The 23,925-nt window shown below is 40.2% G+C and overlaps 1 protein-coding gene across 6 annotated transcripts in view; it reads right to left on the minus strand.

The window, feature by feature from the left end:
- The window catches only part of DENND1A (DENN domain containing 1A), a 159,585-nt gene that overhangs the window by 47,096 nt on the left and 88,564 nt on the right, over positions 1-23,925 (minus strand). For all 6 annotated transcript variants that reach the window (XM_042052484.1, XM_042052483.1, XM_042052485.1 and 3 more), the window contains 2 exons: positions 16,855-16,956; positions 10,635-10,760 (listed from right to left, as the gene is read on the minus strand). In XM_042052484.1, coding sequence (XP_041908418.1) covers positions 10,635-10,760; positions 16,855-16,956 — 228 coding nt within the window. The remainder of the gene's footprint in view (positions 1-10,634; positions 10,761-16,854; positions 16,957-23,925) is intronic.

The raw sequence follows: 23,925 nt of genomic DNA on the forward strand, positions 1-23,925 counted from the left end.
TAAAGATATCCTGTGGGTATAATAATCTTTGGAAAACTTTCATGTCAGTTCTGACTGCAAAATTGCTATTAACGTTTAATTAAAATTGAGCACAATAAGCTATGACAAGGTAATGGCTGGGAAACGTGGCTTTAGGGCAGAGTGAGGATATCTGGGACTCCGGCTGGATGTGATGCTTTATTTTTGGCTACATTTGGCAACTACTAAGATTTCTGAAACACAACTTAATTATAACGATCCGCAGAAATTCACAGAAAAGAACAGCACTGCATTTCAGTTACCTCAGGATCTGTAACATATGCCAAATCAATCAGAGATTTTTAGGACCCCAGTACCATCTAAGCCTTAATTTTATTCATGTTCATACCCACACCAAAGAACACTCTTTTTCAACCAAAAAGTCCCTGCAAACCCCTCTTAAACAATATTTTGTTACTTTTCAGTAAATAAAATTTCCTCTCAGAGGTAGGAATTGTTTGAGTACCATTTACCTCCATGGTTGAAGGCAACAATCACACAGACCTGAAGAAGAAGTAGTCAAAAGCCTTGGTCGAATGACCCTGACTCAGGGAAATCAGTTGTCCTTTACTGGGGACAGCTTCACTGCTCACCCTGAAAACCCACTGTAAGACAGCTGGACTGCAATTCATTGAACACGTAAAGGAGAGCACGCAATTAAGTGACACTTGGAAGAGAACACACACTCCAATGTTAGCTGAAAATCCCCAAATGAGGGGGCACATACATATGTTCTTACATCAAGCAGTCCTCCCTAAGCAGTGGAGGCCATTGCTCAAGAACAGAACATTAAATTTAGAGTTTGATAGACACATTTGAGGAGAATATTGACATACTTCTTACAACAAAAATGTGCCTTTAAGCATGAGCTCCCTTGGTTAGCCTCAGTTTCTGTAACAAATAATTTACAAGCCCCCTCCCTTTGTGTAAATGCTGGTTAGGTGCTGTTAATTCCAGGTACTCCTCTGACCAAGTATAAACAGCAGAGCCAAACAGCACCATCCCTGTTCTTCAGCACAGCCTGGACCTCCTCTGGTTTTACTGCCAGACACACAGCAACCATTCAAGAGTTCTTCAGTTTTAGGCAAGAAATTCAGGTAAGCAAGAGCATTCCCATTCTTTGACTGCTTTCAGGTGTAAAATGTTCTCATGTCTAATAAGAAAGCATCTTTAGATAAAAGTGTTCTTTATTTTTCATATATTCTTGAGAATATGTTCAGAATATGTAATAAATTATTGGTTGACAAATGGGGGATGAGCTTTACCCATGCAAGTACAGACAGATCCTAAGGAAAGGCAAGCTAATCACGCATCTAATCCTCACAAATTGCTTTCATTTTCACCATTAATCCTCTCTAAGAAAAAATGTTCTGGACATACAGACTTTAACTACTGCTTGGAGAGCTTCACCTAAACAATTCTTTGATATGTTTTTCTTTTCACTGAGCACCAGGAGTAAGCGAAGTACATATATAATCTACAGCTTTTAAAGTGCACTCAAAGCAAACTCTTGGCACCTTCATTTCCACAGTACTTCTAAGAATCCTGTATTAGTTACTAGCTTTCAGAAACATTTGATGCCAAATTAATGTAATATGTCGAAATAATGTAATGTCAATAACAACTTTAACACTTTAAGGATCAACAACATATATTTATGATATATATATAACAGGCAAACAGTTACATGAGATCGACTATAACATTTCTTATTCTATACATCACTAACCTAAATACTGCATCAGAAATTATTCAAAAGACAGCTACACTTGGACACAAGAGTAACCTTTAAGGAGTTAAAATGTCCTCAACCACAAGTCAAGTTGAAACTTATTTAATTAGGTTCTGTATTTGAAAAAATGAAATAAATTCTTTCATTAACTAAACCAAACTCCCTTAAAGGCAACAATATGTTCCCTCTCTGTCAGGACAGAGCGCAGTGAAATCTTTATTTTAATTGGGGTTAGCTAAGGGGCCATTTGGCTTCAGATGCTTTGTTTATCAGCCCTAAGCTTTACAGCTTAGCCAGGACTTGAAATATTTTACTACAGAATGATTTCATTAAAAAGAAAAAAAAAAAAAAAAAAAAAAAATATATAAATATATATATATACACACACACTCTTCTAAGGAGTATTTTATAGAGATTATTTTAAATGTGCATTTTGAAAACTGGAAGTCCAAGTGCAAGGTACCTTGAAAGAACCCCCTGACTTCCTTTAGCACTCCTGGATATGGATGTCCTTTGCAAATGTCTGCTCCAGTGGGTTCTGCACCCCGGCCTTCCAGCAGAGGCAGCTGCACAACGAAGGCTTGAGCCATGGCCCTGACTACCCTGACCAAGGCAACAAAAAACTCCCTTTGGAGAGGACTTTTTAAACTTCCATACAAAAGTCTTGGACCTGAAAAGCTTGCAGTCGATCAATTTTAAGACAAAACAAAAAAATTCTTATTTGGTAGATGATAGCTTTTTCCTGTAATAAACTAACTTACAAATCTCAGACATCTCCAGTAATACAGTTACTGAAAATCCTACGGAAACAGCTATCAAAGGGGACAGCAAACAGGAATCACAGCCCCAGTTCACTCCAAAGTGCAGCTAAAATTATTGAAATAATCCAGAAAAATTTCCTGTGTTATTGTGAGGGTCAAACTTAGGCTGGATTTTGGACTTATCCCTTATTAAAACTCCAAGCATTAGAAGTGTTCCTAAAACCAAAATGAAATGAAAAAAAGAAGAAATAAAGAAAACTCCAAGCCTAATTTCCATAAATGAAATACATCTTACCATATTTTCACATTCTTTTCTCCCGGATCACTGAAATGTGATGCGTCAGATCCTTTTTTTTTTTCCTTTCAAAATGATAAACCTGATATAATTTGTAATTGTCTTCTGGAAGCCACTGGTGTTATGTTGCTGACAATTTTATACATATTACATAACACAGCACACCACATACATTATTTTAGTTAAAACTATGCCAATAGTATGTTATTAATTCCAGTTTAAGAATTTGATTTATTTTAAAAACAAAACGTAGTCTTTGTTTTGTTATCAGAAATAAAAGCATTGCTACTGACTCTGGAAGAATAAAGCTTATTTCAAACTAAACATTGAGATTTGTGCTTCATCTTTATGCTACCTGAAAGAAAATATAGCAATTCTAAATTAAATGTATTATTCATATATATTTTTTTAATTTCTTCTCTAGACAGCTTTGTGCATATCTGCTCTGTACTGTTTTCTCATGAGAACTATAATAAATGAGCTGCTTCTGCAACTTCACAGCAGGTATTTTGATTTGAGAGTAATCACAGTTTTCTCTACAATCTTTATACAATTTATGTCCTGATCATCTAACAAACAAGTAAAAGACTCAAATTGACATCAATATGTATACCTTTCTCTAACAATGCAAACTAATTGTATATCTCTAAATGAGAAAAATGTTTATTATAAAAAAAATCTAGTGAATATACCAACTATTGAGTTCAAAGCAAAGACACCACATGTGTCTAAATAAATATCAAGGAAGTGTCAGAGGTAAATGAGGAGAGACCAGGTGAAATGTGTGTGATGTGTTAATTGTATTCAAAAAAAAAAAAAATAGAGCAAGACAGAGAAGCTGAACTTCCAATTATCATAATGGTATCTACTTCACAACACATTTTCAAACTTGAAAGAGACATTTTAAACCATAGGAATTCTGAGCAGAATACCTCCAGCTGTGCTCTGCATAAATCTTGCACGCTGTACATACACAGTTTATTTAAATACCAAGTAAAGTTATGACTTACAAAATGCATATTTCAGTCACAATAGAATATCTGTCATTGCCAGAGCTGCTACTCACTGAATGAAAGGCTCAGAAAACAGTGAATTAAATTTGAAAAAGATAAGAAAGGACAGAATGTTTTCATTTGACGTTTTACCAGACTGAAGTAGTGTGTGCCTTAAAGAACAATGCGCTTATCAGCCCTCTGCAGAGTTTACATTTTTGTGTTCCCCAAAACAGAATAAAGAAGAAAAAGGTAGTCCTCAGTGTGAGACTAAGTTTTGCCTATACAGCATTCTGGCAATGAGCCAGAATTTGTCTCACTAATGCTCTGCCCATAGCAAATTCAGCACTGTTTGTGAAAAGCAGTTGCCTGGCTCTGATGCCACACAAGAGCGAAACCAGAAAGGGGGCTTGGTCCCCTCTGTGTTTCCCAGTGCACACGTGGGGTTCCCTAAGCCCAGGGCAGTGTCAGAATTTCCCCAGTGGCTTCGAGGGAAGTGCAGCTCTCCAGGATGGCAGGGCTCTGTGCTGGCTGCCATGGAAGCAGCCACTCCCCACTGTCAGTCCTGGCTCATGAGCAGAGGGCTCCTTCTGCCCCATCTCCTTTAGCCCCATCGCATTCCAGGTGTCACTGCACAAGCTCCATCACCCAGCTATGCAAATCATTACAGCTAATTGGGATTTACTGCCTTTCATGCCTCCTTTGGTACCACACCAGTACAAACTGCACACTTCCATTCATACACAATACACACCGTGAAAGCCCAGAGTGGTATGACTTCCCTGACTAAATATTCTAATTTTTATCATAATTTCATCAACTTTATCTGCTACTGAAGGCTACTTTACAAATCCAAATCCAAAAATCTCTCCCACCATCTTCTGTCATGGGAAGTGATACTTTCTCTTTAGTTGTATAGCTGCTCACACTACTGAGAATGTTCATTTCACTCCTTGCCTACCTGCCTGAAAGGTCCTTGGGGTGGGGTTTTTCATGGGTTTGTGTGTGTTGGTGTTTTTTTTTTTTCCTAATACCAGATATAACAGCTCATTTGAAAAAAACATACAGACACTGAGTACCTCACACAGAAGCTGAATTCAAGGGTGATGTTATTTTCTGCTTTGTGTTTATTTACGTGCCGCATTGTTCCCCTCCAAGTCCCCTGCGCTTTATTAGTTCAGGAAATATCTCCAAGTTCTCCTGCATGGAGGCATTTGCACGAGGCTGTGCACTTGCAATTAGAACTGAAGTATCAGGAGACAACGCAGTGAAAACACAGGCAAGAGTCAGCCTAAAACAAACAACCAAAGGCTTGAAACAAATTGAGAAGAAACAAAAACAAGTAAGTGCATCAAATAGCACAAACTCCAGAATCAGGTGTGAGAGGCAAAGCCGAATAAGTGAATATCCAAATCCTCACACAGCAAAACGGACAGACCACAGACTGCTGCTCCCTGCAGAGCCTGCCCTGTAATAGGGAGATTGAGAGGCTTTGGAACAAAGCTCCTTTTATTTCTGCAGCACCACCACAGAAGACGCGGAGTGACCTGATCCAGGCTGATGGCTGAACACACAACTTCTAGGGGGCTGCAAAGTTACTCAGACAACAAAACCAAAGACAGTTCTCCTCAGCTTGCTCAAAGGTTCCACAAACTAAGTGACCACAAAAACCTAAACATCAGCATGAAGCAGGTAAACATTAATAATCTCAAAGCAGACCTGTGTACATCAGCATTCTGACACCACCCTCAAAGGAACTTCACATTTCAGCTATTACTGCAAGGTGAGACACAGAGCACCCCATCCCCTACTTTGGGCAAAGTTCCTGGACCCAAAACCATTCCCATGCTGGATTTTAAAGGGCGTGGGGGTGTGGTGGGCGTTTGCTATTTTTGCTTTGATTTGGGTTTTGCTGGATTTTTACTTTAACATGTATGATGGACAGGGAAGTTTGCCTGCATGTTTCAGGCCAGAAATCCACAATCAGCAGAGGGTCACGTTAACTTTCTCAAATATTACTTTTTATTACCTTCCCCTCAGAATTCTGGGCTTCACCTCCCCTCCGTGTGGCATACAGAATTAGATAACATAGGATCTTATCACAGTTTGAAAATTACAAAACAATTCTATTTACTACATACGAGACTGCTAGAAGAGATTAAAGAAAATGTCTTTTCAGGTTCATTAACATATGTATATCTCAACAGACTTAGATGTAGAATAATAAATGCCATTTTGAAGAACAGTAACTGCTTGTTAGAAAAAGAGCCATTTTTAAGGTTTAAAACAGCAAAAGCAGGAATTTGTCTATAGCAACAGTAAGGCTCAAAGAGGAAACAGCAACAGAATTGAAATGAAAACAAACATTACACAGAAAACAAACAAAACTGTGTTTCCCCACTAAATCTTTTCCAGTCAGTGACTGTGGATTCGGCACTTCCCATAGATGACAAAACACAGCAACAGTTACAGGTGGCTTCTAAGGGAGATTGCTGAAAACTAGGGTTTTTAAAATGTCACAAAACACAGAATCTTCAGAGTAGGAAGAAAAAAGTCTTAAATTTCAGTCCCAGGATATAGAGAAACTCAATTTATCTCCATTTTTATCACAAAAAATCAGATCTTACAAGCTGTCAGTGCGATTCTCATTGTCTACTCCTACCTGTTAGTAAAGTCACCAGGATGCCATTTAGAAATTACTGTCATTTAGGTACCCCTAGACTGTCTCTACAGGCATGGATTTGAGAGCTCAACCACTTGAAGAGGAAAAGAGTAAAGATGGGTGGGAGAAAATTCCTGATGCTATATACATCAGCACTAACTTTAAAAGAAACTTAACAAAACTGCAAGTGAAACGAAAAGTTTTATTTAACAAGCTTCTACTCACTGTTTCCCCTACAGCTTGGGATTCATTTTAACAGGTCTGTGCACAAGTTATATCAGCATTGGGGATCATCCTTCTTCATATTTTCTACAGATGGACAAACACTCCTGAAGCTCTGAACTGTGGAGACAGCTCTGGTGACAGGGAAGTATCTACTCCGCATGCAGTGTGTGTGCCTTTAAAATATACATGCAAGGAAAAGAAGCTAGGCAGAAGACGGCCATGGAGAGGAAGGAACTGGGATGTGGCAATTACCAGGAGTTGGAAATAACTATTTACTCTTCCACTGAATAACTTAAAAAAATAATTCACCATGGCAACAATCATACTTCATAGTAGATAAAGCATTGAATGCTACAAAGCCTTTGCAAAATGAATTATGCACCAGTATGTAGCATGCACTTGCTTTATATTACTGCACATACATTCCAACGAAATTTCCTTTTTGACTCATCTGGCATTTGCTTTTTTACTCTGCACCAAATATCATCCACTTTTCTGACTCTGATCTCATGGATCTGAAACTGTTGAAGGCATTTATTGTGTCTGTTCAAGAGATTCATATAAAATAATTAATGCATTAATTATCTCCATAAGTTGAATTGAGTGTTATGTTGAAAAAGAAAACTTATTTCCTCCTATTCATAATGGTTTGATGCTCAAATTGCATCATATTAAGAGAAAATTTGTATCAAAGTTACAAATTGGTAGTACATGGTCTTCTCTATTTAAAACCCAAATATAAATTATCAGGCTTTGACAGGATAACAGAACTTAGGCAGCAACGTGCACATAATATACATTCCTACATCCAGTGTAGTTCAGCTAACCAGAGTGAAAACTGGAGTATATAATATACATCTATGAGTTTCAATAAGTAGTTGCACATTAAGAGCAGCAATTCTCAAATTAGAAAGTAACTCCAGCAATGGAAGCACATCAAAAGCGTGGAAATAGAAAAGCACACTGACTCTGCCTCAGATTTTCTGCTTACTCTAGAGTGGATGCATCCAAGGAATATTTAGGTTAAATTTAAACCAAATCATTTCAAAACAATTCAAATTAATCAGAAATTATCCAGTTTACAACTAATGGTTGCTCAGGCTAATAAACCTGAATAAAACTGAATAATTAACCATGAAGACAAAGAGAAATTAATTGATGCTTCACTGAAGAGATTCAGTTATCCTCAGTACTTCCCAATGCATGCAAGGAGGTATCAATACTCATGGGCCCGGCTCCATGTGAAAAGTGTAGCTCCTGGAGGAGTATTTACAACATATTAAGAGGATGTGATGCAGTGGTTTCCTACAAGTACCAGCCCCTGCCAGAATCGCTGCAGTGCCAGAGAACAGGCAGAACTCTTGTCATTTGTGATGCCTTCACATCCCAGCAGAACCTGGAGTGCAGCCCCCACAGCAAGGGGGAACAAACCCCACAGGGCTGAGGCTGCAGCAGCAGCACCGCCCTACAGGTCCCACATCCTGCTGGGTCACACCCACACCTCATTGCTCTGGGCCAGCCCCACCCGGAGCTTAACTCGACCCACAGGTGTGGGGGGGTGTCCTTCACAAACATTGGGAGAGTCCGACTGGAATGCCTGGAACCACTAGGTGTCAGCAGAAGAAAGTGCACGGCCACGGCTCCCATGCCGAAAATCTGAGCCTCGCTTCCCAACATCCCCCAACTGCTCAGTCCTACAAAGCACCTTTACATACAACTCGTGATCACACAGATAGTTCTGCTGAAGATGACCTACTTGTGTGAATTAAATATTTAGAAGAGATAAAAACATTCCCTCTGCAAACAGCAAAAAAATTGTGGATTTGAAAAAAGCCATTCAAGTGAACAAAATGCTCACACTGGTGTCACTGGTAGACATTTAAGCCATATGCACCGAGATAATCTGCCTCAGTAGAGCCCAGTGAACACCCAGCCACTACTGTGTTTGACTGGACTTAATAGCAATAGAGGTTTGTGGGGGCTGTGAGTACATCACACCCAACAGACACTCCTCTGCATTTAAAACTGCCTTAGTGCAGCTATGGCAAACACTGTAGGAAACAGCACTGCATCAGTTATTTTGTCGAGTAAATATTACTATTATTATTATGCTTGCCAACTGTATTACTTGTATATGTTTTTTTCATGCAATTTCTGTTATCAAAGGCCTCAGAAAGTTCGTTGCAACAGAAAACTCATTGCCCATGTTCTGTTTATATGCACATTACACAACCTTGTACGTCTAGAGTAAAAACCTCTGAACAGAATAAGAGCTCTTGCCATGCTAAAGTATAATAATGTGAATTAAGAGCTGCTCTGTGACACATTCTGGGCCTACACAGATTATTTATCCTAAAAAGTCAGCTCATACCAATGAGATAGTCTGTGAAATTAAACTGTCTTACGAGAGAGAAACTATGAATGGAAGAAAAGCTGCTGCTTTGAATTTATTTTCTAATTATCAATGATTTTAAATGAACAGTCAGGTTTCTGGAGTTACAGGATATGAAATGCAAAGAACCACCTCATGTTTGGTATTGCTTATGCCCACTTAATCCATGTGAAGGTGATACATGAACATAAAACACTTGCAAATTTTCTTTATATAAATCTTAATACTAAAAGGTATAATCACAAATCAAACTATTGATTTACAAAAAGCCTTAGGAAAGAAAGCCCTGAAATTTTCCACTTCCTGATTATTAAAGTGAATTTTATGACATATTTGTGCAGCTATATTTACAAGTTTTCTTTGATGGAATGATAAGCAAACAAAACTATTTCTGCTACTTCCTCAGGTTAGCTGTCCCTCAAACTTGCACTTTCTAGGGGCGTGCCACTGTCAGCTCATTTCAAATGTTCATCTTTAACATTCAGCCTTCAAAATACCAGATGGTATTTCCAGAACAGCAATTTAAATTTTTATTTTCCTTCATAAACCCCTTAACTAGTTAATCTCACACACACATCCAGGCAAAGCATACACCAATATTCCCAGAGTTGCCTGGCAACTACAGGGAGGAGCACTGGAGAACAAGGAAGCCTGCACGGATGGAGGGAAGTCAGTGTCTCCCCAGCAGGGATAAAGGAGGCTCACAGCCAGAGTGCCTCGCTGGTTCCATCTTTGTCATTTATATGGACCCCCTTTTAAATACCTCCCATTATTTCACCTGAGATGCTTTAAAAGCCCAGTTCTTACATCCAGACATACACATACAAGTCAATAAAATGTATTTTTTCCACACACACAGATTGCCCCAGTAAGATGTGGAAGGACTTGTGCTGACTTGAAAAGTCATTTTTGAAACCTGAATATGAATCGTTGAAATGATACTTATTTGATGGTGATAACTGGGCTTTTTAAAAGTCAGGCTAAGCTGTGTTTTCCTCCTAGCTTTAAAAATAACAAGACAAACTACAGTATCGGACAGACTTTACCTACTGAAATCCTCAAGAAACACTATACCCATCGTTCAACTTTTGGCCATGTAACCATTTAATATCATGGTTAAAATTAAATTTATCCCATGTCTGCAGGCCAGATATTTTCGTTAATCTTCAAAGAACAGGAGAATGCCAAATACACCACCTTTTAACATGAAAACACAATGAAGAGACTGCTTTTGCAGAGGAGGAAATGGTCAGCTCTGCACTAGCCTCTTATGATCATTAATTTATTCTTTTTCATCACCTCTCCTCTAACTTGACTGCCTTCAAAACTAAGCAACACCCATACCTTTCCGTAAGAAGGTTTTTCCCTGTGTGATGGATCATGCTCGTTGCACCTCTTTCATTTTGGAGACTTGAACACTGTTTTCAGTACCAGTCAGCCAAAGAACCACCACACTGACCTTAGGAAAAGCAGGTTATGCTACACTTTGAATTGTCAGGTTTTTTTCTCCACCACAGCTGCAGATTTACATCTTATGCCTACTAATTGCCTACTTACGGGTTCAATTTTCAGGGCGTTTCTGTAGCTCCCAAAGAAAGCTGCTTGTGCTTTTAGAAACGCTCTTGCAACACCATCTCCAGTGGTTGTAGAGACTTTCTTCAATCTGTTCTTCAGGGCAGAAACCTGAAATCACACAGCAGGTCTAGATCACTCTCATATCACAAACAAAGCGCAACACATTGGGACACAGCTAAATGAAAAATGTGCTAACCACAGCAGCAGTTCTGACAAAAGGCGACATTGTGAATTCAGGGTTGAATTTTTCAGTTCTAAAAGCATTACTTTTCAAGCTGTTTTGCTTCTCTAAGATATGACCGGATTCTATTCAGAAACCAATAGGACACTAAAAGCTTCATTGAACCTTCCCTCCTACTTAAAATCCACTGTTAACATGCTGTTGAGTACTTTTTAAAAGGTAGCCCATGAAATTGTGTCACTCTTGATTAGAATCCATTAAATAATTGCAGCTAAATTAATTCAAACATCAGATTAATAAGAGAAACTCTGCACAACCAGGCCATCCACCACTACCAAGGCGAGGAACAAATCCTGAAGGTCTGAAAATTTTGTTTGCCACAAATACAAGGGTTTTTAAAGGTTATATTCCCTCGTATTTCAGAGCCTGAATGGGAAATGACCCCGGGAGGGCTGTATTTCTGTCTGTGGGGGTGCCCTCGGCAGGATCCCTGACCGCGGCCCAGCCGCCCTCCGCTGCCTCTCAGCAGCACTCGGGGGAAACAACGCACAACAGGCTTGGGGGCTCAAGGAGGTATGTACCCACGAGCCACAGGCTCGAATGTGGAAAATTAATTTAATTTATTGGCAATTAAAATACGGTCAAATACTGAGAAACAAAGACAGAAACTTAAACACCTTCCCCCGCCGCCACCTTTTTACCGGCCCAACTCCCCGCCCCGCCTCCACCTCCCCTCCTCTGATGTCAGTCCCGGCAGCTCCTCCCGCCGCTCTTAACTCCTCACATTTTTTCCTCGCTGGGTCCTGGGGCTTTTTGGTGTTCTCACAGCTTTTTGGAGTTGTTAGCCAATACAACTATAATACCCGGGAGCCGCTGCGTCCTGCCCCGGCCGCCCCTCACGGCTCCCTCAGAGCCCCTCACGGCTCCCTCCCAGGGCCGCGCACAGAACCAGGCCAAGCTGACTCAGACCTCGCACAACTCAGAGCAACACAAACCCAACTACCTGGGCACTGGTTCTTGAAAGAAACTCAGGTGGTGCTTTTAGAGGCTGCGGCCGTGCCACGTGCAAAGCCCGAGTTTAGTGAGATACCTGACACAAAAAACAGGCAGGAGCCACCATTTCAGGAGGAAAGCAGAACAGCAGGAAATCCCTAGTTATCCCGATTTGCAGGAGAACATGACTGACTCCATAAATATCCATATGATGAATTTAACAGAAAGAGCCAATAACTATCAAATCTTCCTTTTCCAAATGCCATACTGAAAATCTCCATGGGGTAGCTCTGTGTACTTCACACTACGCAAGAAATGCTGTAGGAATATTATTGACAGAGTGAGCAGATCCCTCTGGTAGTGACCATAACTAACTGTTTTCAGAGAGTATGAAATACACCTCATAAAATATAACCTGATGGTTCAAATGTTCGAATTAACTTTCAAGACCTTCTTCCCATCCTCCAGCTCTTAACGAAAGCTTGTTGTGGCCTCATCCATATCTCCAAAATCCTACTGGATGAGTTGAGGTTTCTCAGCCTTGGGGTGTTGCCACCAGCCTGCCTGCGTAGCCCAGGGCAGCCTGATTTTCCTGACCTGTTCATGAGTGCCTCAGTTCCATCCCTCCTGTAGCACCTCCCTAACTTCCTCCTGCAGCAGTATTGGATTTGGGGAGGGCACAGTGACTCCTCATCGTTCTCCATGGGTGTTAAATATAGAATCCATGCCGGGCATTACTCACTTTTCTTTTAGAACTAGATGTTATCTCTGCACTTGTGTTTACTAAAACAGTTGCAAAGACATTTCCTTAAAAATATTCTGCAGATTCTGCTGTAAAAGGCGTTTCATTATTTAGTATAACAGAAATAACCAAGAGCGTGTCCAGCACTGTTTATAAATCTGAATGCTTATGCCAATGATCCACGCATTAATGAGCCCACAAACCCATATTAACATAACACATGATACCAGATTTAGTCTAAAGTCCATAAAATAAGCTCACTCCTATTCACTGAGATAACATTCGTCAAGGAGTTCTGTAATCCTCTAAATAGAAAAGCTTCACCAGATTTTCAAACCCAAACAGCATACTTCATGTTTGAAGGGGTCTAGACTTGTAGGGATGAAATATGCTTTTATTTTCTATATTAACTTATGTAAACCATTTAAAGGTAGTTCTTAAAAGTGTAATAAAATGCCAGAGCTCTAAGCAACTTTCAACAATCTCAAACATTGTTATAAGGGGTTTTCTTTAAACATTCATGTGAAGGTAAAGAACCTTCCATCTATAAAGAAGGAAAAAGCTCTGTGCTTTGTTTTAAACAAACCAGGAGTTCAGAGGGCTGGTCACAGCCTTTCTGTGCTTCAGCTCGCTTGGTTGGGACAGAAGCAGAATATTGACTGGTATTTTGCTACTTCCTCAGACACTGTAGGATGTCCATTTTATATATATGTGGGATTACTGCAATAGGCATGTCAATTTTTTAACAAAAAAAATTTTAACAACAACATATTTAAATATACTAACAAGTAGCAAAAAAAACCAACCCCAAAACACCCTCATGTTTACTCTCTGGAATAAATTAGTATGTAATACAAAGTAGACTATACAAGCAGAATTAGGGTTGTTTCCTGCCTAAAGAGGCAGTGATACTTTAAAAAACCTCAAATTGTGACCACTGAAAATGAGGATTATTTCTAGCCAAACAGACACATATACATGCAGTCTATCCTGAGAGTGTTTTTAAAGAAGATTTTTATACTTCTGGCAGTTGAGGTTTAAAGGTCCGATTTCAACTCTCACCATGTTTCAGAATGCAATCTGTGCAATGCAGCAGAATGAAATGGTTCAGTAAAGGTGCTAGTGGAAATTCTTTTAATTAGGTCCAAGGCTTTTCAGCTGTCAACATGAATAAAGCAAGAAACGTTCCACTGCAAACACAGCGTAAGAAATAAAAATGGATTCACCTTTAGGAGAATGGTTTGGCTACAGAGCTGCAGTTTGGTACTCCTGGCTGCCCTGGAAGCAGCTCATTTCCCTGTGTGAAAACCAGCAGCCCTGGCTTCCTCCCCGTGGTGGCTCAGTGGAGAATGGCAGCAGGAGCCCCAGAGCTGAGCCTGAGAGCCCGGGGCACGCAGAGGCCCTGCACACCCCCAGCCCCCCGGCTCTGTGCCATCCCCCGGCACACGCGCCCGGGCCTTCATTTAGCAACAACTATGAGCTGACAGAGCAAGCTTATGCTTTATTCTTTGTAACGTGGGGCTCTGACTACAACTATGACTAGAAGATGACACTTATTTGGAAATACATGAAAAATCCATACGGGTTGCATAAAAAAAAATTACTACCCCCTCTTTGCTATTCGTTGCAACACAGACGGTGGTGTAGGAGACTTGTCAGCAGCAGATGCACTTATTGTAATCACAGTCCTTAATAAATCTCTTTTTTTAATATTGATTATTTTAAAAGGAAAGTTACTTCCCAGGGTGCTCCCATGCTGCCAGATTTCCAGCAATACATCAGAAGCAGAAGGTGAAGGAGGGGCAGGTTTTCATATTTCAAATAGTTAATCAGTACCACAGTAGCACAAACCTTGATTTTCAGGGACATGACCTGACCACTTCAGAAGCCTGACAGCCAGCAGGTACTGCTGAGGTAAACTGGGGCAAAGGAACAACTTGAGCTGACTCTGCTGAAACTGCCTCAAGTCTGTCCAGCTCCTCTGACAAAAATTCTCACCAGAGAGACCTTTCACTGGGTCCTATGTTTGTTTGGATCCTAAGAATTAAGGATTAAAGAACAGTTCATTCTTGATTTCCAAGAACCAGTTTAGATAGCAACATCACTATCATGAAACTCAAGAACAACTAACTACCCGAGGCTCTAAAATAATCATAAGACTTCCTTCAATTCATTTAAAAAGCGGTTCAAGGAGAGGGGGAAAACAGCTTTAGAAATTTTCCACTGGATTAATTACCTGATGGTGAATGCACCACAGAGAAGATGTTTTTGCTCACTGATGAATATAGATAAGATTTAATTTAGCAAAGTAAATTTTGCCTATTCAGCAGTGCATGAATTGCTCACTGCTCACATTAAGTAGCAAAATTGGCAGAGTAGCTTGATGTAACAGGCATTTACGATCAGGAAACTTTTGAAGACATTTTTAGTTTCTCAGATCATAAATGCATCTTAGACTAAGACCAGTGGGGAGACACACTCCCAAAATCTCCCAGGGAAGCAAAAAGGAAAAAAAGAGAAAAGAAAAAAAAAGTATAATGGATTGGCTTTAGTGTCTCCCTGCTGAGATGAACAACTTGATCCACTTACAGTTCCAAACACATGATGCATGAAAGAACTGACAGAAATTCAATTCTTGCACAGCAGAGCAGCTGCTCTCTAGTGGTCAAAGCCAACTCTGGAACCGTGTGAAGGGAAAGACCTGGAGGGGGAACTGCATCATCCAGGTAACTGCAAGAATGCGCCAGAGCTAAATCCCACATAAACCCCCAGCCCAAACATTAATTACACAACGCAACACGACTCAACTTAAAGCTTTGTTGTGAAAAATATTAATCCCAGCTGTATTTATATAGCAGTTGTGAAAAAAAATACCCCACATACGCTACTGGTGAGCCCTGCCAGTTAATTGAATTTGCTGGCAGCACTTCCTCTGCTCTGCTCTCAACATCCTCCGAGATAAAATGGAGCTTTTAAATAGACCTGTGGAAAACTGAATCAAGAAATTTGAACTAATAAAACACAACTCTCTACTGTTATAAAAGTGAAGTAAAAGTAAATAATGAAAGGAAGGAAGTCTCTTAAAATTTATTACATTCCAAAGCTTGAAGTTTTGTGTTTATTGGAGAAGTCTCTTCTGATGTTCTACAATGTGCCCACAACAGCTCCTTTAATGAAGTCTCATAAAATCTAATATAATACTTGATTGTTGACAAATCATATACATGTTTGAGGCCCCGTGCTCACTGTATCCAGACATTTCTTACATAATTCCATGAAATTTACAAGTCTGTCATTCCCGGGTTGTGGATAATGGCACGAGCAGTGACCAGCTGGCAGATTTGGATGCTGGGAGTGAAATCAAAATGAAAAACTATATAAAGCCAGAAAAAATCACGGAATCAACTTTTACAGACTAAATGCTTGACTAAAGCCAAAATGTTCACAATCAAGATGGCCCTTTCCTCAGAGCTCCCTGTTTTTGAAGAACAGATCCTGTCGGAATGCCGGGGTGTCACAGCAGCAGGCACTGGGCATTCACCCTTACTGCAGCTTCTCCTCACCCACCAGCTTATACTAAGCTCCCTGCATATCAATTCTATTTCTCAACTGCACATAAAAATGTTCAGATCTAACTGTCAGCACAATATTTCCAACCAGCAAAGGAAATCCAGATTTTCCCCTGCAATGTTCTCCTAAACATTCATTCTCTGCCTTAAAAACAACTCCTGACACTCTCAATCTTCTGCTCTCCCCTCTCAGCTTCTTCAGTGGAGATGATTGCAGCAGCAAGTGGGATGTCTTTGTGTCCCATTAAATGTCAAGTATTTATACGCCATTACTATCAAGTTATTAAAAACATGAAATTTACCAATAAAAAGGGTGAATGAGAAAGAAAATGAGTTCCGAGTTCTAGCAGTGATTGAAGTGAATGTGAAGGCATCCATTTCATATCATATCTCAGGATGTAAAATGCACGAAGTTCCTTAAAGCTCACCTGGAAGCAGTCACAGGAAAAAACCTCACACAATTTCATTTGGAAACAAAAGTTAACTAAAGATGCAGGATTTCTAGCTCACGTGAGCATTAGCTGATTTTCACTGGGAGGCTTCAATGCTTGTCTGCAAGTGTTCAAACAAACATTCCTGAACACTTTGGGACAGCAAGAATTGAGGTAAAGCAGTTCAGTGCTACCAACGAGAGTCCCCAGTGAGACCCGTCGGTCACACACTGAGCAGGAATTGCTGCCAGGGAACGGAACCTTGGATCAATCACTCCATACATACCACATCATTGGGGAGGCTCTGAAGGTCATCAAAAGGAGTTTCCAGTGTGTTGGTGTCTACATTGAGAATCACCACATCTTCCAGGGCCATGCTTCTTACTTTCTATATCGGAGCAAATTCAGGAAAAGGGAAAGGAAAATATAAGTATGGGGAATTAAATTTTATGCATGAAGGACACAAGTGATGGCAGAATGACATGGCATTACAGAACCTCAACCATCTTAAAAACAATCAACATTCCTGACTTCATTTTTAATTTATTTATTCATTTTACAATGCTAAAAAATTAACCTTCAGTTGGCAGAGAGAAGTTCTTAGCATCACGCACACTGAAATTTGTCAAACCAGAGAGTCTGTGATTATTCAAGTGAAGATTTATTTCAAGTACCTCTACTAAAGTTTGTCTTGGTGCCCTGTTTGCACATTTAATAGTTTCTAGTCAAGTCAGGATTTCAAGCATATCTTTTTATATTTAGAAATTAATGTAAATAACAATAAAGAGTGAATTTTCCGGGAGTTAGGAGTTGCATTAAGTCACGGATGGGAACTGGTTTACAAATTCCAGGTTGAATTTTGGAACTCTAATAAAGATAAGTTTACAACTGCATTTAAGTAAAATGGATCTTGATTTCCCTGCTTAAACAACAGTAAATGAGTCACTGGTACCAAACAGAGCAGCATTTAAATACTTAATACTTCTTCCACTAACAGGAGACTTGAATTTTTTTTTTTTTTTTTTGACTGACTAATCACACAGGTTTTATGTCTTCAAATAAAGCTTTGAAAATTCAAAATCAGAAAAACTGGAATTACAGAATAGGGTAATTGAGGAAATTTCCCAGTGACACTGTAAATAAAATGTTTAAGTACCTACCTACCTACACACAGGACCAAATGAAAGTTACTGAGCAGGAAAGTGAACAAAAACATACTCAATTTTTAATTAAGGTTTTGTGGGGTGGAGGGAATTGTTTCCTTTAAACGAAAGGAACTGAAGTCCTAAAACAATGGCAAAGTTGAGCCTTAGGCAGCTAAATAATTACCCTCAGTTTTCAAGGCTCAGTCCTCTGTCTGTAAAGCAAACTGCTGTGTACTTAGGGCTGAAAAAAACCCCAACAACCATAAAACCACTTTGTAGACATTTAAGTTTAGGTCTTCATGAGACATTTCTTCAACTTAAATAGAAGAATATTGCATTTAATGCTTTCCATATAAAGAGCTCCAGCACTGCCTGACAAACCAGGTACTTTGCTTTCAGGAACCAAAGGTCACCCCGTTGGCTGCATCTGATAAACTCTAAAGCAATCCAGGAGCCTTGCTCCTTCTAGGAGTCCGGAAGCACCAGACAAACTGATTTGCTCCTTCCTGTTTCAGAAAATTAAAAATCTCACTTATACTCAGAGGACTCTGAAAACCTCCAACAAAAAGGTCTTGCAAAGTACTTAACCAAAGCCAGAAGCTTGTCAGCCTCGAGTGCTGGCAGGACAAGACAGAAGGAAGAAAACCCTTCTCCTGCTTGCTGCCGAAGAAGCAGCACACGCACGGTGAACGGGCCAGGGGTGTTTGTGTACCTCCGGTGGTGAATCTGCACCTCCCCTTAAGCAAAATGTGGGGTTTTCTGGAGCACAGAACAGGCTTGTGCCACACAGGGCTCAGCCAGGGAGGATAACCCAGAAGGATGCCCTCATGGTGCAGGGACTGTAAATGCTGCTCAATGTGATCACCCCACACCTGGCCCAGAAATCACCATATCCGAAAGGAAGCTGATGTTAAACTCTGCTGGGCTGCACCTTTACATCCCCAAGAGCTCAACCTCACTGTAAAGCTTTGCGATATTTGTACAAAGGCAGTGGATTTCCCTTGAGACCAACGCTCAGATTTAATAAAACACTGGAGACTGACTTGATTAATAGCATCTGTCCAGCAATGCATTCAAAAACATATAATTTTTTGATGGTCCAATTGTGGCTCATTCTACAGAAATGCAGACTGACCAGTTCATCTTAATGCTTAGTTGGTTTTATCATCTCTCCTGTCACTATCACCTTTGATAAAGGTATTATCAGACAGTTATACAGGCTCTTGTTAGATAATCACACGCTCCTTTCACTAAACCTGGCACCTAATCACCCCAACCAACATGGAAATCACAGTATTTACTCTCCTGTTGGAATTTGAGTAAAAATTGCCATCATTCAACTGCAATTCTCACATTAAACCCCACTGGATTCTATGAATCACAAAAACATACAGATCATTTTTCACAAGTACAGTTTGTGTGTTGTTGTAATTTTCTGGAAATGGGAAGGGACAGCCACAAGCCACACATGGTCCCAATCCACATTTCACAACTTCCTGAAGAGCTAAGCAAAATTTTACAAGTGATACCTGAGCAACAGACTGGACTGTATTCAGTAGGTTCATATTTTGCTGAAAAAAAATGTGGATAAGCAAGGACCAAGAGGAAACATGAACATTACAGTTGCCTTATCTCATTTTCCTCCAGATCAGGGATGTACTGAGTCAGGAGAGATTCAGTGAAAATGTGCATCACATCTCACTCCTGCAAACCTTTCTAACCATCCTTGCCCAATTACTTGTAGCCATAATTAATCACCTAAAATCCATCTAAATCAAACTAACATCTACACCTGCCTTTTATTTTAAATGTCTCTTTTTAAAAGAGTGGAGAGGTATGGAAAGCTGGTTTAACAAGCACACTGAACCCATTGTTTATGGCCTCTATAAACATGGCTTAGTAAGAATTACTGACTTAATCAGAGAGAACTTATCTCCTGGTGAAAAGAGCACTTTAAATTTCAGAAATGGCACCTTTACTGTGAAAATCTCTTAACTTTTCAAACAAACTCCAGGGGGCCTTAAACACCAGGTCCGTAAATAAGCGCAGTCCGGCTGCCTGCCCCGCTCACAGGCAGCCAAACACTCGAGTCATTTAAATGTTTTATGTGGAAGTTCACAAAAACACAGAAACCATATTCTAATAGAAGTATTAAGGGGTGCTCCTTCATCCTGCTCCCATCACACGCTAGAAGCAATATTCATCCATAACAATAACACCAGTTTACACTAAATGCTGTTTTATCACCACTGGCTACACTTGGCAGGTTCTGCATTTTCTGCCATAAAGGAATCCCAAGTTAAACTTCTTTCAGGTGAACAGTTTTACTGAATAGTTCCATTTGAAACAAAACAAAAAAAATCTCCATAGCCATCAAACACCAGCACCCCCTGCCTTCCCTCCCACAAACCAGGTTTGCATAATTTCACGGCTAAATTGCTGCCAAAACATAAACCAACTTGATCGTGAGGTTTTATAACCAGATACAAACATGATCAACATATTAAAAGATGTTGTTACAGTAAAAAGGTAACATACCTTCCATCGATTCTTTTGGGAAGGCAGAACCCCTAACAAAAGCTAACATTCTAGCTAGCCTTTGGTTGTGCATTAGGTTTGAAATTGTTAAGAAAGTATGATTCACAACAAGTCTAAAATCCATTTGCTTAATGACTTGTCTCTACTGAATTAATAGTTTCCATTTATTTTCTTAAGGAAAACACCACAACACTGCAGACAACAATGTGTCAATCTGGCTGCCAGAAGCAGGAAAGGCAGCGGATATAAAATTTTATTATTTCATGCCCCAAGAGCAGCCAGAAGGACTTAATGAAATCACGGCCAGATTTACAATCTGAAATGGCTATTCAGCAGACAGCTCTGCTTAAGCGGGATGTGCCCCCTGACCCCGGGGCCCTTTGATCCGGGCACAGCAGGTGGGCTGCCCCCCCAGCACATCTCCCACCCTTCCGCCCGGGCACCCTGAGCCTCTACAGGTGATTCCCCAGATCCTTATCACAAGCAGCTGTTGCCAACTGAGTGACAAACAGCACCCGTGATGCCCCGGCACTGTGGCACACGAGAAAAACCTCTCTGCTTCTGGAGAAGCCTGCTTGGTACTGCAGGGCTTGGCTTCTGAAAACCCGTCCTCAAACATCCCCCCGGAATCCCTTATTAAAACATGGTTGTTATTTCCATTTTCCCAATAACTGGATAAAAGACAATTCCATAAGTAATCTGCCATATTTTTAAATGCATTTTTATCAATACTCCTGAAAACACGTACAGCCATATTGGTAATATTTGTGAGTGGCTAAACTGCATTTAGGGGTTTAAGACCTGGATTTAAGTTAATCTATAACCGTTCATTAAAATCCAATGGAAAAGCTGCACTTCCTCAGTTACAGGTAGAAAAAGCATTGATTTACTAAGTATAAATGGATGGGAAAAGCTAATTACTGCTTCTCACCCCAATCAAAAATATAATTAACAGTTAACAGTACCAGTGGCAGATGCCAGTGGTCAATGAATTCTCAGGGTGTATTCTGGGAAGGGGAGCCCCACGGCAGGGTCGGGCCTGAGCCCAGGCTCACAGAAGCCGTGCTCAGGGCTCGTTAGTTCAGACTCAGTGCACACTAATTGGGCTATGGTTACACTGGATCCTGAGCAGGGCATCCTCACCCTGAGGTGAGCCAGAGCAGGGGAATGTGCCAAAAAGTGCTCCCCAAATGGGTGCATGGGTTTCTGAGGGCCCCAGCTCTGCTCCCCTGGCTGCACAGGAGACATTACTGACACCAGGTGAGATCAGCCACCGGGTCCTACCATGTGTCACACAACAGGAATTTCACTGAACATTTCTTCCCTCACACAAACATCTTTACTGATACCAGGTTGAAGTAAACCAAAAATCTGCTCCTATAGCTTTTATGACATACACAATTGTACTCTTCCCTTAGGAAGAAGGCTAGAAAAGCGTTCTGAAATGCAATGTTTCACACACAAATTCATCCTGGATAACCTTGCAAGAATTACAGTTCTGAAGTCCCAGAAAAAGTCCTTGAATAACTGGAATATTAATAATAAAAATATAAGAAATACTTTTCTAATCACTAATTCTAACTCTAAATGCTGGGTTTGTGCCCCAAACAGAGCAGGAAAAGGGTGGATGTTCTCCTAAGTGGATCTGGGCACACTGGAGTTGGCTGCCAGAGCTCCACATCTCAGAGCCCAGCACAGCCATCCCCAACAGTCAATCAAAACCACATGTGCCCGAATTCCAGCAGGGAGCTCCTAGGTCAAGGGCATTCCCCCTCCATCAGCACCATCACACTGATAACCTTCCTACACAAACAGTTGCAGAAACAATCGTTTACTCTGACATAATGTAAAAGGCTGCAGCTAAGTTTGACACAGCTTCCAACGCAAAGGGCAATTTTATATAATCTGAAGACTAAAACAGCCTACAGTGCACAGGCAGAAAATAAGATTGTGAAAGGTGTGTGTTCTTTTGATAGAGTTTCATTTTCCTATCTCATTATTTATCACTACTAAGTACTTATCTTCATCTAATATGAATTCAATTAGTTCCGTAAGCACGTTCCATTATTCATGTGATAGCTCCAGCCTTGCTTATCCAACAGCTTATAAACTTTTAGCCTTCTTTGAAGTCACTTTATGGATTGCTAAATGGAAATCTTATAAAGAATGACTAACTAGGTGATGATAGAAAAGCTGAAAAATAAGAGCACAAAACACAGCTCTGTATTTTCTACCAGGGTTTTCCCCCATAAATCAATTGGAGCCCTCTGACCTATAACAGGAGATTATCTTATCTCACTGGAGAACATTTCAGTCACAGTAAATTAGATTTAACAGTCAATGGATAGGCTTGATATTTTAATCATAAGAAAAATTTGTCATTTTCCATTAAAATAACTGTTCCTTCTACAGAGTCCCCGTGGAACACGGGAAACTGCAAACTTTAAGGAAACAAACAGTTCAGAAAAAACCTGTTGAGCTGAGAGAGGCTGTATGTTGTTTAAAATCACCAATACTTCTGGTTCTTCCAGAGGCCCCATTCCAACACTGGGATACAAAACCCACAGAAACAAGACTAGAGGTAGAAAATAATTTTTTTCCTATATCCCAAATCCCTTCTCACCTTCACACCACAGCTTTCCCTGTGCAAGATTAGGCTGCCACTAATGTTTGCACAAGGACAAATCCAACCTGTGAGCTGCTGGGACAGAGCCTGAGCCCAGACCTACCTGCAGTGCTTTCTGGGCTCCACACCAGGGCAAGGGTCCACCTGCCTCATCTGCAAGGCAAGTCTGGGAATGAAAGCCTTATCCTGACACTGGAATGTGTGGATTAACAGAACCCTTTTAAAGTCCTATTTGCTGAAATTGCAGCATTTAAAGAAAAAGGAATACTGAATAATGGCAGCAGTCTGTAGTCCTAGTTTATAAAATTATTTTGATATGGAGAAGATAATACATTTTTTAACATACACAACTGCCAGATCATAAGAAAAAGAATTGCTGTTGTAACTATGATGTTATTCTACTAAATAAAACACACAACTTTACATATGAAGGAAGGGACAAATAGAGTGAGCACTCAGCATCACAAACAAGAGGTAACCTGGGAACTGTCCAGCTCATGTGACAAATGTCACCTTTCCCTTGCCCAGGGCACAGAAATTCTGCAGCACTTGCCACCAGACAGATCCAGCAACCACTGTGGGATTTTATGTTATTTTTCAATGGAAAAAGCAGAGTTAGCTGCAAGATGCAATTCTGTCTGTATTCAATTTATCCATAAGAGCAGAGAAAACAGTTTAGTTTATTTATTTAATTTATTTGATAAGGCACTTTGAATAAATGTACTTTGCCAAAGCATGTCTGTGTTCCAGAATCTCCGGCTATTCAAAAGCCAGACTGGATTTAGTACTAAACAGATTTTTTCACAAGTTACTAAAATGGATGAAAATTGGCTTCTCCAAGAACAACTCCTTTTTTTGAGTTTTTACAGATGGAGTTTGGAAGGCCCACAGAGCCCTGCAGTCTGAAACTCAGAGACAAAGGAAGAGGCAATGGATTTATGGAGCAAGGCAGGAGTAAGACATCACACAAAGCAACTCCAAGGTGTAATTATTAATTTTTTTTCTATATCCATTCCCAGTCCAACCACAGAACTCGTGAGCACAAATA

The sequence above is a fragment of the Corvus kubaryi genome, unplaced genomic scaffold, assembly GCF_017639235.1.
Source record: "Corvus kubaryi isolate FWS band 111438036 unplaced genomic scaffold, C.kubaryi_AGA036_p1.0 78, whole genome shotgun sequence".
Taxonomy (NCBI): domain Eukaryota; kingdom Metazoa; phylum Chordata; class Aves; order Passeriformes; family Corvidae; genus Corvus; species Corvus kubaryi.